General features: G+C 39.4%; 1 protein-coding gene across 1 annotated transcript; it reads right to left on the minus strand.

Annotated features, from left to right (window-relative positions):
- Nucleotides 1-327: 327 nt before the first annotated feature.
- Nucleotides 328-12,076, minus strand: LOC143460199 (adhesion G protein-coupled receptor L3-like). The gene is made up of 20 exons (XM_076957627.1): nucleotides 10,770-12,076; nucleotides 10,332-10,455; nucleotides 9,894-10,115; nucleotides 9,437-9,569; nucleotides 8,561-8,759; nucleotides 8,274-8,470; nucleotides 7,950-8,190; nucleotides 7,104-7,266; nucleotides 6,909-7,001; nucleotides 6,241-6,409; nucleotides 5,889-6,117; nucleotides 5,468-5,626; nucleotides 5,161-5,292; nucleotides 3,331-3,502; nucleotides 3,107-3,231; nucleotides 2,812-2,910; nucleotides 2,440-2,558; nucleotides 2,222-2,352; nucleotides 1,912-2,060; nucleotides 328-1,625 (listed from the first exon to the last, which is right to left on the minus strand). Exons 1-20 carry the CDS (start codon nucleotides 10,803-10,805, stop codon nucleotides 1,452-1,454), a joined length of 3,066 nt encoding a protein of 1,021 aa, XP_076813742.1. The 5' UTR covers nucleotides 10,806-12,076; the 3' UTR covers nucleotides 328-1,451.
- Between the last annotated feature and the right edge of the window lie 5,234 nt (nucleotides 12,077-17,310).

Here is a 17,310-nt window from a genome sequence, read left to right on the forward strand (position 1 = left end):
GGCGTAGAGGAAAATTGTAAACCGATTGTTATGCCAAAGGCAGAATGAGAATGATTGCAAGCAGATACGAACATCTGCTGAAAGCGCGACAGGAGTCTTTACACCGCTGTGTATCAATGCATCATATCTAACCTTACAGTTCCGTTAATAACCAGTCGTCATCGCTATAATAAGGGAAGTGAACGTTAGATCGTGTCGATAGCCTTCCCTCGGGGGCTATAGGCCTAGGTGTACGTTGTACACACAACTACCAACCGTTTTACAGCGCTAGGAAGACACGACACTGCGTAGACAGTGAAGTATTTACGCTTCCTACCACCATGAATGTTTCTGCCTGTTAATTATGTCTTTATTATAAAAACTGTAAAAAATTATTTTTCAGTATCGACAATTCAGTTACCAGTACATCCACATACTAAGTTTTCACGTTACCAGTGACATACTTCAAACAGCTACAGTGCATGGCATACACTGCAAAGCGTCGAATAGTACACGATTTGGTTTTGAAACAAACAACTCAATGGTAAAAAACTAAATAAAACTCCTTTACAGGCTGATTGAAAATCGAAATAGCAAGTAGTGCACTTACACAAGAATGCAGGCAAGATGCGTTATACACAATAACAGATATGCACTAAATCTCGATTGGCAGTAGAGTTAAAAATACTATCTAAACACATTTTTTTAAAGCGGCTTACAAAATTTCTTAAACATGTTATAGCTGAAAATTAGAGAACTTTGTTAATTTTTACAAAATGCAAAATACTTTATCAATCGACTTGGCTCTCACCGATAATGATAAGCGTTAGTGGGCGCAAACGAGTCGCAGTTTTTATAACAACAACCATCTTTTTATACAGCAGTTGCTGCAAACAGCTTGGCGCAAAAATTAACTTGATACAACAAAATGATGAAAAACATGATCGTTTTTACACGTTCAAGCGATTTTTATACAGCACACTTCATTCTAACTGAGCAGGGCGATTTTTCATCTAAACTTGTATACGAGAAAGACACAAAATGTTTTATCATTTGGTCTATATCAGGGGCGGGCAACATACGGCCCGCGGGCCGGACCCGGCCCGCAGACAGTTTCCGGTCTTACATGATAATGTGGCCTGCGGCCACAGTCTGCCGCAATCCCTCACTACTTGCTAACGACGTCAAATATAGTGATTGTTAGTTGGTTCTTTAAGAAGAAGTGTAACAATCTGAATGGTGATGTCACTTAAAGGTAAAATAGGAATTGATGATACATAATTAATCCGGCCCGCCAAGTACTTCATTTTCTCATATCAGGCCCGCCGACTGAAGAAGTTGCCCGCCCCTGGCCTATATGGAATGCTAAACTTTTTAGAGAAAGTCATAAAACTCATAAAAAGTCAATATGAGCTTGTAGAGTGCAGATGTTTTCATCACCAGCGTTGTAGTTATCTCGCTTGTTCAGCGGATCAAAGGTGATTTGATGTGGAGAGCACGGACACTGCTGTGCTCCTTCGTCTCCAGTTCCGGAGCAAACCTCGATTGAATGCCAGCTTCAAGCTGCTCGTGCTACTCGTGCGACCTCTGCCGGAATACTTCTTCATCTTATAAAGTTGGAAGTGACGTCGCAAAGCGCGGCGGACCTGGATTAAAACGTCATCATTAAAGTTAAGAAAACATAAACAATGCTTTGATTTGAGAGCTGTTTTACCAAGAACAGAACACTGAACCTCACTAAAGAACAGTTAGCCGGTACCACCCGAAAGTCTTTAACAGGCATATAAGCCCTTAAGCAATGCAGCACTGTAGTAAAATAAATGATCTCGTCTCGACATTTGTTATTAACATGGGTGTAGCAATGCATTTCGTGACAACCAACTGCAAGCCAAGATGACAAAAAGCAATCAGAAGTTGTTGTTGTGCTCCCACCTCTCCATTAAATACACAATAAACGAGGAAAATGACGAAGCCTTGAATCGAATTGAGAACCACAAACAAGACTTTGAGTACGTAGCTCTTGTATCCAAGCATGCCGCAAATCCACGGGATACCGAGTATTGGAAGAAGTACAGCGGCACCTGCCAGAGTTATCAAAAGCACTGCATAAAGCCGGGAAAGCATATTACTGTAACTGTACACTACACTTACAGCCTAAGAGCGGTTGTCCATATATACCAACATCTCAGACAAATCGCTTTTAAAGGCGTTTTTTAATACATTAGGTCATACATTTACGTACCTCTGATAGCCGTCTTCACATCAGAAAGAAAGTCTTTGTCGCCAGGACCAGGAGCGGTCGAATCACGTGACTTATCGACGACGATATGTTGGTTGTAGGTATGGGAAGAAGTTCGTGGCTTAGAGTAACTCCTGAGACATTTTGAAATATCCATCAAGAAATATATTTTTATTTAAATCTGGCGCCAACACATGTTTAACATCACACAACAGTGTTACCCTGAATGAGTTTGAACATTGGCATGTAGCGGATCGTATATTCCAGATTCTTCGCCGTTAGATGCCGTGCTAACCTCGTTTGCTTTGACTTCAGAAACTAAAGGCTTGGAAGACGACATCTTAAAATTTAAGCTTAACAATGAATTCATCAGACAATAAATTTGAAACACTTTATCAGGAAATATTTTTCGTTCATTCCAATGTACAGTGCATCTACAGTAAAATTCAATGTAAACAATAAGAGCATTAGTGTTTTGCATGTAAAGTACGTAAATAAACCAATAGGGCCAAAGTGTGAGTTAAGAATTTTAGTTTATGTGAAAACTATCGCTATAATCACACAAAAATGTACTTGCACTTTATGGTTCTTACCGGTATGGATACTTTTGACCTGGAGCGATAACCGTGACCGGTGTAAGTCGGTTGGTAGGGTCTCATCCCCTTGCTACGTTCGGACAATTTGACGAGGACCTGCGAACGGCCAGAAAGAAAAATCGTAGCAAGATGTCAATTTATTCTAAAATAATTCGCAGCGATAGAGTCGTATGACTGATGTGTAAATATTTTCGGTTTTTGTCGACACAAGATGATGTGGAGGGCGGTAGCCAACGGAAACAGAAAATGTAGAAGACAACGAAAAAGTAGCTATTATATTTATCCTCTTTACCTGAACCACTTTGCAGAGTATGACCAGGTTAAAGAGAATAACGGCGATGGCAGGTGCAATGAAGGCCCAGGTCATTCCTGATATTGTGCTCAACCAGCAGGTGGCGTATTTTAATGCTGGAATTCCTATCAATGAAAATTGAAAACGGACGAATTTACATTTTAATTTATCGTAGATTATAGAAACAATTCAAAGCAAAAGTTGGTCAGGTTCAGGTTGACTACCCTGGGAATATAAAATCTCTCCCGCCGGACAGGACGATGGCGCAGGCCGCGGTTGAATGTACATATCGTTGGGCAGACCATAGCCGGCAGAAATGGCGACGATAACAACAGGAATTCCCCAGCCAATCAAGTACATCCAACAACGATTTTCTAGTTTAGAATGCACAAAGACCTGGAAAAGCGAACCAACAGACTTGCGTAAATCTCAAGTAAAACATTGTACTTTAACCTGGCTATATACGTCACTCTATTTTGTAAACATGAATACACTTTTTGTCAACAACAGCAACGCGTATACAGTCATTCACTTGCCATTGTATCTAACCGTAATGACGTGATGTGTTTTTATTTGCGGATATTTTGAACGACGAGTTTATGGAAAATCGCGCCGTTTAATGAATTGACGTGAGGTATGTCCTGTACCAGCGGAAAACGGCATCCAATTGACGTAAATAGAAAGACGCAGAATCACGTGATGTTTTGATCGCGTTTCGTGAAAGGTTGCATGCAAAAACATCATTTGTTGTCAGAAAGAAGCCGCGCGTGACAAAGCGACTAAACACCCCGCGTGTTGTGGATATACTGTTTGTGATAATATATTGCACAGCTTAGCGCAATATCGATCAACACTAGAACGACGGTGGGTGTCATTTTGACACCTTTTGAAAAATAAAGTTGCACCAACCCAAAGTCGTTTACTGTACAACCGCTTTTTTTGTGACTTTTAATGCTTTAATGAGCTTAATGCAGAGCTGTAACCATTTTATGTTTGGAATACAAAAAGTGCCCTAATCTGTGTTGTTTACCTAGAACGACGGAAGATGTCATTTTGACACCCTGTTGTACGATGCACAAACAGGCCCCACCAAAGCTATGAATCTCAAATATTTTTGTGATGTAACAATCTAACATTCCTCGTTTCTCATACATGCATTGTTTCATCATCAAAGAACAATTGTCACATTCTTGCTTCCCACGGCCGCTTATGTTGCGTACATGAAGCGTAGGCTTGCTGTACGTCATCCTGGCGCAAAAATCCGCAAATGCAGTGAATTTCTCACGTAGTATGCATTCGGCTGCAAACGAGGTATAGATGGAATTTGCAGTGAATAGTACAGTTTTTGTTCACTACATCTGCAGACAAGGTAGTTTGGTAGTTTGGTAGTTTGGCCGACCTGTGTAATTTTTCTTTGGGTCTTTTCTGTTCTTTCTCTGGGTCCCATATAAGGAAATCAAACATATAAAACTTCCAAGACGGATATTTCTGCTATAAAACTTGGCGGAAGAACTTGGGATGCTCTCTGTAAAAAGCTCCTCAATGCTTCGCTCTACAGAAGAAACAGCTGCTAGTGGAGATCAACAACCACCAACACGAAACTGCCAAGTCAGAGACCATTGCAAAAAGAACCGCTCAATTGGCAGATGCCACAAATGTGAAACTCTCTATATGGAAAATGCACTGCCAGTATACAGCGTGTGTGCAAAGGCTGCAAATGAAGTATACTCGCACATTTTGGCATTATATGCCACTTGTTTAGTGATATTTGACTTGTTTGTGTTGTTATGTTAAATAAAAACGTAAACAAAACAGACTGTTGGACTCCAAAGTACATGGGTGTCAAAACGACACCCTCTGTCGTTCTAGGTAAATCAAAATTTCAGTGTTTGTAGTGTTAAGGGTGTACAGCTGTACATTGAACCTATCGATATTTAACTGACTGTAAATTAGAGATAATCCTATATTAGCAACTTCATATCTTTAATGCACACATTCCAACCGTAAAATTTACACAAAAGTAGAAATACGTCAAGGACTTTCCTAAAGCTCACCTGCACCACATAGCGGTAGAGAAAAATCCCTTCCACAAACATAAACATGAATGAAGCAAGAAGAAAGTAGTGAGTGGCAACTGTAGTGACCTCACAAGCGGTGTTGTTGTACACAGCTTGATCGGAAGCCAGCTGAAAAGAAGTCAGACAAAAATAAAACGCGTGAAAAAAACTCTAAATTCAAAAAAACAAAATGAAAACTCTCAACTTTTCCTGTGATTTATTTAAACAACTGAATAGATTAAGTTTTTCAGCTCATCTTGATACAAACAGCCATTGCTTTTTGACAAAACCAGCAGAAGCTCACTTGAATGACGTGCACGAAAAATAAGGCGACCACCAAATTCATGTGCGCCCTCAGGCGATCGTTTTTCACGCTATGTCTGACGATGCAGAAGGCGGTAAATGAAGCAAGCAATCCCAGGACCGACAAGCTCGACCCGACGTACTGCATGATGTTTAACCACTGTTCAAAAGGAACGAAAATTGATGAAAGTTCAATTTAATAGAAAAACCGAGTTTCACATGTTTTTCTGATGACGTAAAGTGCCAGCGTTCATTAAGATACAACTTTTTGTAACACTACGTTATCTCCACATGCATTTTGGCCGGGTTAAAACATAAAACACATCAACATCTACGAGGACCAATACAGCTAGATAGAGTGAATGAATAACACATGACAACCATGATACATTGACAGACAAAAGAAAATTTCGAGCCCTCACAAGTTCTTGATCAGCCGTCGTGTTAAATTCCGCTGGAAATGGGCTCATAAAAGCGGCGAAGTTGGTGGTGTGATTACAGAAGCACATGAGACCCGATTCTTTAACTTCTATGGCGCGGCACCCTTCTGTTAACCATGAGGCTTTGGCAACGTCAAGGTATCCGCAAGACAGACATATGTAGCCGGTGTCGTTAGCGTTCGAAGACAGGATGCTTTCGCTAATTTTCATCCTAAACAACGTCGTGCGTGTAAAATTCGTTCAACGAATATGGCACCATCGCGTACGTGGACCATTAATAGTGATAAAAAACAAAACATCGCAAATGAACAAGAAATCATTAGATTTGTTTTACCTGTAGGTCACGGACACAGATTTCTTTTGACGTTGGGACCTTGTGCTAAGTGATACGACACCGCCTTTTCCTACAAAAGATTTTTTTCCGCTCCCAACGCTGCGTCCATCAGAACTACTGCTTACGTCGTTCAAAACCTCTTGCCAGGAGTTGTAATAGAGGGCGTAGACTGGAACAGACAAAAACCAAAATTAGTTGAACTATTGCACAGGTGCACAATCGTAACTGGTCCTTCCATATTCATTTATATGATGTTATTGTAAGACCTTCAGAGGCTGTCTGCACATAACAGAACGAAGAAACCTAACATAACATATGAAGCTTAGATAGCTGGATGACTTACAAGCTATCGACCAATTAAGGTAGTCAGAAAAATCGCAGCATTGCGTGAAAGGCGCTGACCAAATATGGACATGCAAGTGCTGCGTAATTATACGTCCGCAGGTTAGGCTATCGATGGGGCGTCTATACCATTGGATTTGAATCAAAATGGAAAAATATTTGTTTCGTCATAAAATAACCGGGCTTTTGCCCCAAGGTGAAATAATACAGTTCTGTGACGTTACAAAGAATTGCGATTTTTGATGTAAACTCGAGCATTGGATTTTGTTCAATACAAGACGATTTTTGTTCGCGGGGCATAAAATCCTTGCCTGGTTGTCACTCACCATTAACATCTGTTTCATTGTGAAAGTTGTCTTCAAGTCCTTCTGTCCAGATTTCAGCGTCCCCGAACTTGAAACTGACTTTATTTTTAATTTCTATTGACAAAATTGATATGAATAAACTTGCGAAATACATATCGGAAATTCATTGCAAATTTAACTCGAATTGGTCGTAAACTTTAATAAAATTCCTTCAACCTCCAGTTGGATTAACTTTCTGCATCTGTAGACTGAACGCAGATTTCTTAATTTCATCTAACGGCTTGTCCTCCGCTAAAAAGATGTCAGAAATGGAGCCGACGTATTCCTCATTGGATAGAAGTACCAGCTGGAATTCACTTTGTGTTTCACTTTGCGGGACCTGGAGATAGAATTGGTATTTCGATTCCAATAAAAATTAGTAACTAATATTAACGTTAAATTTTATCGTTTAAAATATTATCCCTAATTTACATTTACGTTTTATCTTGGGGTGAGGGGCAAGTCTAAAAATAAAGCGATCCTATTTGAAAAAACACTGCTCAGTGATTTTTCTGGTAAAATAGTTTTGAAAATAATTCTTGGCTACGTAATTATAAGCAAAAGAAAATCGCAAAATTGGCTTCAATTGTGACGTAGGTCAAGGGTCTTGTGATGTCATAGGTAATCACAGATACACAAATTCTTAAATATACCATTACCTACTGTATATCACGTATCTATCTGTCACAGCTGCCTAAGTTGCTCTAACCGCCAATAGCTTGATATATCCTACACTTCTGAGTTCAGTTGGCCATCGCGCTAGGAAAGCAACAGCAGCAGCATGTTGTCAAGCAACTTTGACTAATTAATCTATGACATAACAAGAGCTTCTGACTTACTTCACAGTGAAAGCCAATAACTGAAGCTTTTTGCGATTTTTTGCCAATAACTACTTAACCAAGAATGGTTTTTCTAAAATGTTTCACCAGAATGTTCAGTTAATAGCGTACTTTCATATAAGATCAACTTGTTTTTCGACTTGCCCCTCACTTTGAACGGTCAGAAGCCAAAGACGGACTGTACCTGCTTCCATAAAGCTGTACTTGAATTCCCAATAACCGTATCAACGATGCCCATGTAAGAATCGAGCATTTGTCTCGCCGCGAATTTCGAATCCTTTGTAAGGGCCGATGAGGCAAGCTGATTTGACACAGATGCAAGCTCCTGCTGAATTTCCAACATGGTAGTGATTTCGGACGGTTTCGGGATCGCGTTCTTCGTACCTTTTTGTATTTTCGACGTAATCTCGGACACGAATATAATCCTACACAGAAATAAAGATATCAGGGAGAAATTTAAAGTTCTCGTATTTTATGAAAACCAAAAAGTTATTAAAATGAAACCTACGTTGGGTCTTTGCAAATGCTAGTAGCAACATCTTCGCAATCTTCCACCTGCTCGACTTCATTGCAAAGTAAAGGTTTAAGATATTCCAAGTGCTTAGGTTTTGAAAGAGCCATAATCAGGTCAACTTTGATGTGGTGGTATTTGTCATCGTTTTTAGTATTGCTTTCTTTGTGGTAACCTTTGCGTATTTTGGCGGCCTAAAAATGATATCCGCAATTGGATAAATATTTGTTTGCTAAGATATTTTTTGCGTTATATGATATCCAAAAAGTTGTAATGTTTTGTACCTGTTGGATTTGATCCAATGCTTCAATTGCATCTTTCAAAGAACAGGACTTTTTTTTGTAATTGATTCCTACCAACTCTGCCCACAAAAAAGGCAAAGTGTATCCGCACTGATACCTGGACGCTGGTGACAAGGCTCGCTCAATCGAATTGAATTGATGGAGGGCGCCTTCTCGACCAAGAGCGCATTCAATGATGGACCTTTACAAGTTGAACAATATTGAGATATTATCCAAAAGTCAGCAAAAAATAGTCAAAGTTGTAATGAGCAACTATAGCAGAGGTGGGGAACCTACTTAGTACTGCGGGCCGCATGAAATGCACAACATTTCGGGCGGACCGAAAATATTTTTATTTTGAAATTCCGTATAAAAATACCCAAAGCGCACAAATGGTTTTTAAATAACAATATAAGAATCTAATAATAAGCCCAGCAAAAGAATACAATTTTTACTGTAAGCTAATAGCCCTAAAATCTATTTACAACTAATACCACATGGCAAATGATCTGTTACTGCAAGGAGAGACTATCGAGCGGGTGTTACGTCACAAACTTAGCAAGTGGTTGATTGTGTGGCAGCTTTTAATCAAGTTTGACGTCATTATAAAGTTGAATGGGGGGATGTTGAATATAGATCGTCAATAATGTCGAAGCTATCTCAAGGGAATATTTGTACGTAAACATTTAATATTTTTGATGCTATGTTGTATACTGTAACAAAATTCTGACGGGGCGCCATAATAAATAGGCAAGTGGGCCGCAGGCTGCCCACTATAGCGATAAAAACGTCGATTTGCCCAGCAGCTTGAATTTAACTATAAGAACAAAATTTTCCAGGTTAAAAACCATTTAAAGTCGTTTGACAAAACGAGCGTACTTTGACGAATTGATCAGTTTAAAGCTGTCTGTGGTCCAATAGTTAGGCTTGCGGAAGAGAAGCTGTTGTGCGTCTTCGATCATCCTTAAAATCTCTTTGATTACATCCTGATCTTCTTGACTTAATGTGCTGCCTGTCGGAGCAAATGTTCAAATTACATAATCTCAAGTCATAGGTTATGTGTAAATATCAAAACATAGCATAAGATATACAGCTTGCACAGGCGAGATGAGTAGTAATGCAGTTGAAGGAAGTGTGTAGTAAGTAGACTACACAAATGAGGCAAAACTTTGCCCGCTTACTTATGTTGTTTGTAACCGCAAAAACGTTGAAGTTGCCAGTTGAACATCGAAGTGTTGAGTTTTTGACGTTAATATTCGCACAGTGTCGTCACAACTCACAATGAAGACAGAATGACAGCAATCTCACGTTTAAAATTACTCGTGGTATAACTTACCTGTCTCGGCAAACTGCTTGACAATATTTCCGCGCAAGAAATCGAGAGTCCAATAGTCCAGCTCATTGTCGCCGTCGTCACCTCGTCTCACTTTCAAATAATGAAACAACTGATCCTCTGATTTTTCTTTTGATCCGAAAAGATGATCCAAAGGTTTTCGATACTTTTCTTGACGAAATTCACTTGCAAGTTCATCTGACACATTGTTCGTTGTTGTGTTTGCTGTTGACGTAATGTTGAAAGATCAAAGAAACATGAATATCTAACATTTAACTTCACTTTTCAATGGTTTTAAAATTACTGTTTTTATATAAAGACAACGGAATGATTTAAGCAGTACTTGGTTATATAATAGCACTGTATGTAAATTTAATGACGACTGACTACTGTACTGGTAAGTGTATGTTCGCGTATGGATAAGATTAGGAATATTTTTACTTTGATCTTCTCCTTCAGTTAACCTTAGCTCATCATAAATTCCATCATCTACACTATTGTCGTATCCATTATAGTCGTATCCACTGTCTGCAATATCTTGTTCATACGTGTTTGCAAAAACGACCTGAGAAACAATATTAAAATGCGCCGTTGAATCAACTACGATAGACCATAGGCTGACAGGACACTACTAAACTGAAATAAACTGAATAAAACCTAATTTTGTGCGGCAGGCTTAACGCATATTAGAGTAAGTATATTACGTAACAAAAATAATTTATAAATGAAGCTTGCTTGGTAAAACTTGGTAACGCCGATTAACTGGAATCAATTAATTGCTTCCGGGAGTATAGAGCGTCCGCAATGTGGCGCAAGCACTTAATCATGAGTGGTGAAATTGTTGAATTAGTGAAAGCAAAACCAAAAGTCTAAACTTACCCCACAGAGGCAGGAAAACATTAAAATACACTTCATTTCTTTGCGTAATGACGTCACTTTTTCAAACTTTCAAAGCAGCTTCGCAAAATGCAAACAGGAAGTTGATTGCTCCTGAGATTAAAAGTTTTTTGCTGCTTTTTTTTTTGCTTTTACGTTTAAAAACTGTTAACTATATACTCGGCTAAAACGGTCCTAAAATAAAAGAATAATCACGTAAGCAACGTCGCATTAACGGTATTGTAGTGTAATATATATTAAACATAAACAAAGTTTAACCAACTTGTTGATAGTATTTTTCTTGGCTGATAAAAAAATTCTGTAATATTTCGAAAAATAAAACGCCTGCTTTCTAAGGCTATTCTAGTCCAAAACGTGTCTATTTAAGAGAAGCTTCCTTCTTCATACAACCTTTAACACCGTTGAAATTGTGCGTTCCAGACAACGCATAGCAATAAAGTCGGCAAATGCGGTAGGCATTTGAATGAGCCTTTAGGGTGTTAACTGCTACCGTACTGTAGTATATACCATAGTTTCCTGAACTGTCAGCCAGGCTCGGATATTTCCTACTGCCTTCTGCGTAGTGTCATTGTGCATTGAGTGTAACTGACAGCCTACGACCGTCTCCACACTGCATTAGCCTTCACATGCGATTTACAGTAGTCTGTGCTAAATACAGTTCAAACAAATGCATCGTTTTTGCAATTGCCGACATTCGTTTCTTCTTACAGCTTGCAAACTTCCACAAAACTTTTACACCAGGTCCAGCAAATGTTGAGTTTTACCAATTGCTGTTCAGCCAACTTTCAACTGAGTTCGCTGATGTTATAAGTAAACAAAATACAAGCTTGTGTTGCATTGGAAAGTACTTGCAGAGGTTGCGTGTGTCTACGCACTCACGTCTTCTCATCAGCAATCATGAACAAAATTCACAGGTCACAAATAGTCATATCTTCGCCAGCACAGCGTTACGTAGCAGGCAACAACAAACTTGCACGGAAATTAATTTCTCAATTTATGTGCAATCGATATAATGTGCTACATTTTGTAATCGACATACTTAAAACAAGTAATTTACGTAATTCAGCAAATCTAGCCGTTCCGTTACACGCGAAATACTACAATAGTCCATACTAAAAGATCACCATCTTCGCAGAAACCTTGCCTTGACTTTTAATAAAAAGATCGCGTTTGCTCTAAACCATAATTCTATCTCTGACTATACTCCTATTGATTTGAACATGGCTTAAAACACGTCAAGCCGCGACCGAAATTTGCCTCAATTCATCGCTTCAATACAACAGCGAGCCGCCCTTGCAACAAACAAGGAACTCGCGATGAGCAGCGAATGCACCGTCAGCTTATTAACTCACAACCCTCGCACTTCTTTTCTCGTTCCGGAAGCGTTAATGACGTAAGTGGAGGCCAACCCTCGAATGACCGTCGATTGTAAGAGTTGACGCGATGAAACGGTCAACAGCGTTTCATCCCCGTAAACAAAACGCGAAAACGGTCTTGAAATTAAAAATGCGTCTCGTGACAACGTTGAAAGTTCGTCTTATTGTTGTTAAAGCGTAAGCAAACCACCAATGCCTTATGAATATTCATACTCGCGGATAGATTCCTAGCTATGCTTGTAAGCTATAAGTTTAATCAACTCCTAGCTCCTGTTAACAGTAGAGATTTTTATAAGTCTAGTGTAGAACGTGCGCTTATGCGGGCAAAGCTTTTCAATGAAACGAAGTCAGAAGTTGGCTTAATTCCGCCAATTCATCAGCACCCTTGGTTCCATTACATCGCATCCTGCAACACAATTGCAAAAAGAAGTTGCGTCACGTCACCAATAGAAAGAAGAAAGTGTCTACCGAACTTACGTTTTTACATTCTGGTATAAAGAAAAGATGTCTATTTTTTGTGACATAATCAGGACACAATTTAGCACATCAAGTCTGATTACGTCACTGGGCGGAATGTCATTTGTGTGCTTTAAAATGGTCCCAACACGAAGACGGATTCATCAATTGCTTCACATTCGGAAACTTCATTTATTCTCAATTTGGCTGATTCGTTGGTTTTACGTAATCGAAAAACAGCATACGAGTCATTAAGAACCCTTGCGTGATATACTACAATGAACTCCGTGAAACCGAGTTCGTGAAACGCCCGAAGGAAAAAGTGCAGTGTCGTTAACAATTAAGAGAAAACGTAATCGTATGAGTTGTGCTCGTAAAATATTGTAAAATTCAGTTACAACTGAAGTTAGAAAGTCCAACACAACCCCAGTTTATTGCATTAAAATCCCTTAAAATGACCACATAATGACAATTTCTTGAAACTCCCTGTATAGCAGATCTGTAAACCCCCTTTCTTTTACATGAGGATAAAATAATGTTGGTAACAACGAAAATTCCATTGTCGACCGTGGAGGCGTAATTTTCCATGATTGGAATCAGTGTGTTCCAGCTTAATTTAACCGCGGGGCGCGAGCTGCTAATCAAAAAAAAACAAAAATTTGCGCGCAATTTGGTTGTGATGATTTGTTGCATTATGTATATTGGGATCTTTCATTCTTCCACCATTTTTGAATTTATACAAGGTTGGGGTCTCCCTGGGCGGTATTTTGGGCACAATGAAAGAACCTAAACTTTTTTGATTTATGACGTCATTTTGAAATTGCACCCCCTTGTAGAAGTTAGATCAATATTTCTACCTCCAGCATGACGGAAATCACTGTTTTTCCCCCCAGCCATTAACTAATGCGGTTGTGGTTAACGGCGCCAGTAATTTTTTGACCCCAAATATTGTTGGTGCATGCACAGAACGCATTGGGAACAGAGCTCGTGTAAGACCCGCTTGTCAAATGTTTTATACAGTCTGCCACTAGGCCACTTGGGTCAACCTTGTTCATTTTGTCTTGAATTTTCTAAGCAACGTTACGTTTTTTCGTTAAACGAGAGACAATTTACTACAATTGTCTTGGGATTCATCAGGCACGAAGATGACACCAGGCCGCCTGCGTGACCGTTGCACTTAAAAGAGATCTGCGCACAAGTCAAGTTTAATTAAAGTGAGGGCAAGTGTAGAAGCAAGTTTGCCAAATAAATAGCAAAAAATACAACAGTAAATACACAGATGTATTTAACATTAGAGTGGGCGAAGTTTGGCCTGTATGTACCTATATAAACCTGTATGTACCTATATAAACCTGTATGATTTCATATAAACTTAAATGTGAAGTCAATACAAATGATAGTAGAAATCTAAAGTACACATTTTTTATTTATACCACGTTGTTAACGTCAAATTTTATAAAAAAGTTCTTGTAACAAAAAGTTTTTGAAATATTTACTGTAAGCTATTAAAATATAACCAACAAGTTCAGTCTTCTATGAGGATATATATGATGACGTTCAATTTTTTTGGTTTTAACACGAGCTGGAACGAATGTGTTGCGTTTATAATCCGAATAGAGTGTAAATCAACAGTGGTGACAACTAGCCATTTATGAATTACGAGCTTACAAAATTTTTACACGGGCCCCACAGTTTCCTTTACAAGCCCGTGTTTCTGTGTTTCTGTGTTTCTGTGTTTCGTTGCCCACTGCGCGCTCAATGGTGCTGTGCGTTTTAAGCTGAACTTTCTCACAATGCGCGTTTGATGCGACAGACGCAGTCAGTAAACTGAAACTTTAATAAAGAACGTGGAAACATATACTCCTGCCTGTATGTTCCGAGTGAATTGGTGTCTATATTAAACAATTTCATGACCAACAAGGTAGCTGCTGCTTAGGGGTCCACCAATATTTATAAAAAAACGACCTTCATTGCCCATTTTCGTACTCTTGATACGTGTTTTATGTGGTCTAGTCTTTCAGTTTGTAAAGTTTAATTCGTGTATTGGGTACAGCCAAAACGTACATAACTAAAAAATTGTGCAAAGGGCTATAATAGTGACAACTAGCTTGTGGGTACCAGTACCCTATTCATTAATACCGTAGATTAATTTATGTTGGCATTCGACAGATCTATGGTTCACCACCAAAATTGTTGTATCCTTGAGCACACAGCCGCAACCAATTTAAATTTCTTCAGCCAAGAAAAGTACATTTACATTGCCAACTGAAGTTTAAACAAGTAATACCCGATTTCACGGCACTTTGACCATAATACCTTTCAATAGGCATTTCCTTTCCAACCAACTACCTTGCCATGGTTAAGCTCATGATTAGCAAGCCAACTTGTGTTGCAACACATCCATGAATTTACTCTCCTATGATGCACTTCAAAGATTGGCGATGACAGGTCTAACATATTACTCGCAGTGATTCTTCATTTCATACAGTCAGCAAACTATGACCAGGTAATTGGGGTTAATTAGACTTGTTTACGGCTATCCCGGTTTCACAAAACACATAGAGAGCTCTACTATAGCTCACAAGTGTAGAGAAGCTTTTGAGCTTTCAGAGATTTAGTCCAAGTTAATGAATCTATTTATGTGTTTTATCAGCCGCAACGAATTCGTCGTCAGATAGATAGCGCAGGACTCTGGTAACGAAGCAACATCTGAAACATCACCTCAAAGTTTAAATTGCAGCGTCCAAGTGAGAATGTATCACAGCATAAAGCGTATGGTGCAGGGTGGCTTTGTCAGTGTAATCATGAGATTTTATGATCAAGAAAAAATGACGAAAAGTGAAGAAAGAATCCTCTTCCAGTCTATGAAGGTCATCCGTTGGTCACAATTTTGTGCCATGTAAAAGCCAATATAGTTTAGCAAGCTATGTACATAATAAATCAAAGTGCATCATTCAGACGATGTTTTCATTTGGAACTTTTGCAAGGACCAGGTGGCAGGCAACTTAAAGAATAGTTAGAATTCATTCAAGTCAAATAAATCTTTGCAAGCCACCAACATGTCCAGGGTATAAAAATATTAAGCGGCGTTAAAGTTACGGCAAAAAGCATTCGCGTTATGAACAGCATGCGAAGCACCCACCCAAAGTAAGGGATTAAACGATTGATTGAAAAGAATAGAGCATTGCTAAGTTTTTTTAGTTATGGTCAGCTCCCGGCATTGGGATGTATGCACAGGTCGGTTTCGAAACCCCATTTTGTGGGTTTCGAAACCCCATTTTGTGCCAAAACTGGAACACACAGCTGGGTGTCTAGACTCCTATAAGAAACGGTAACTGAATGGTTACTTTGGCGTCGCGGGACTGCATCAAAGAATGTGCCCAACTTTTGTATTCGCGGGTTTTTCTTTTAGTGTGTATGGAGCTCAGTTGCTGAATCTGCTCAGCATAACAGATAAGTCAAACCTCATAAATATCCTTATCAACAATTCAAAGTTATCTGACACACGTCATGGCCGCCCATAACCTGTAAACGGAAACTGTAAATAGTCGACCGAACGCGCTTAGTCATATTGGGCCACCAAAATGGACAAATATGTGTAACAATGACCACGTGAATACCACGACTTTGCAAATAACTACAAAGCGTGGCATTGCATCATCATGCTTCCAGTTGTGTAACATGCGACCAAAGTATTGGACTAGTGCCTACAGAAAGGCAGCAGTTTCTATTCCTGCTTTGAGTGTATACCACTGTTTTCGAAGCTAAGTTTCATTTGAGATAAGTGGTTGGAATTCGCAATATTCGTCCTCAACTAGATACCAAGTAGTAATCAGTGTTTGGCTTCAAGCGGAATGACTTCTGAACGTACACTGGGTTTGCTTTGAGGCATGTCCAGCTCAACTTCCTGTGTCTGCAGGCATTGTCTTACTATTCGAAGTGGATTCCACGGTTTTCCATTGCAATAGTGGCCGCTGGTAAGGCACAGACTATAGGTTTGGATAAGGTAAAGTCTTCCTCAATACCACCGTATTTGATTATAAGCCGATTATGCCGTTTCTGGAATGCTTGGCCTAAGATCACGTTGCTGCATAAGTTGTCAATGACACCTAGTTGAACGTTTTCGTATTTGCGGTTGTTAACGACGATGTCGGTTGTGCAGGCACCTAACATTGTACATCTTAAGCTGCTTTGTGCCATAGATACTTCTTGGCGTGTTGGGGTTATTGAAAGATTTAGTGATTTTACAGTGACGGCATTGATGTAGTTATCGGAACTTCCAGAGTCAACCAGAGCGCATAGGTTTTGATCACGTATTGATATCATTAGCGCCGCTTCAAGTAGGTTGTGCGGATAAATGGCGCACAAGGTCGGTGTAGCTTTTGCTACTGTAGCGACGGTTTTCGAAGGGTATTTACTTTTACATACCTTCAGGAAATGTCCAATTTTTCCACATCTGTTGCACGTGAGATATCGCGCTGGACAAGATCTCCTCTCATGAAAGTTATAACCGCAAAAATAGCACTTTTTCTTTTTGAAAGAAGCTGCGATGTACGTCGTTGTCTCTTTAAGCTGCTCTCCTTGATTCTCTATTTCATTTTTGCTATGAAGACTTTGCGGGTTTACGGAGGCCGATGAGCATGTTGTGCTGTGCATGTTGTATGCGGAGACGTTCTTGATCGCCATGTCTA

This window comes from Clavelina lepadiformis, chromosome 1 (genome assembly GCF_947623445.1).
Source record: "Clavelina lepadiformis chromosome 1, kaClaLepa1.1, whole genome shotgun sequence".
Classification (NCBI taxonomy): Eukaryota; Metazoa; Chordata; class Ascidiacea; order Aplousobranchia; family Clavelinidae; genus Clavelina; species Clavelina lepadiformis.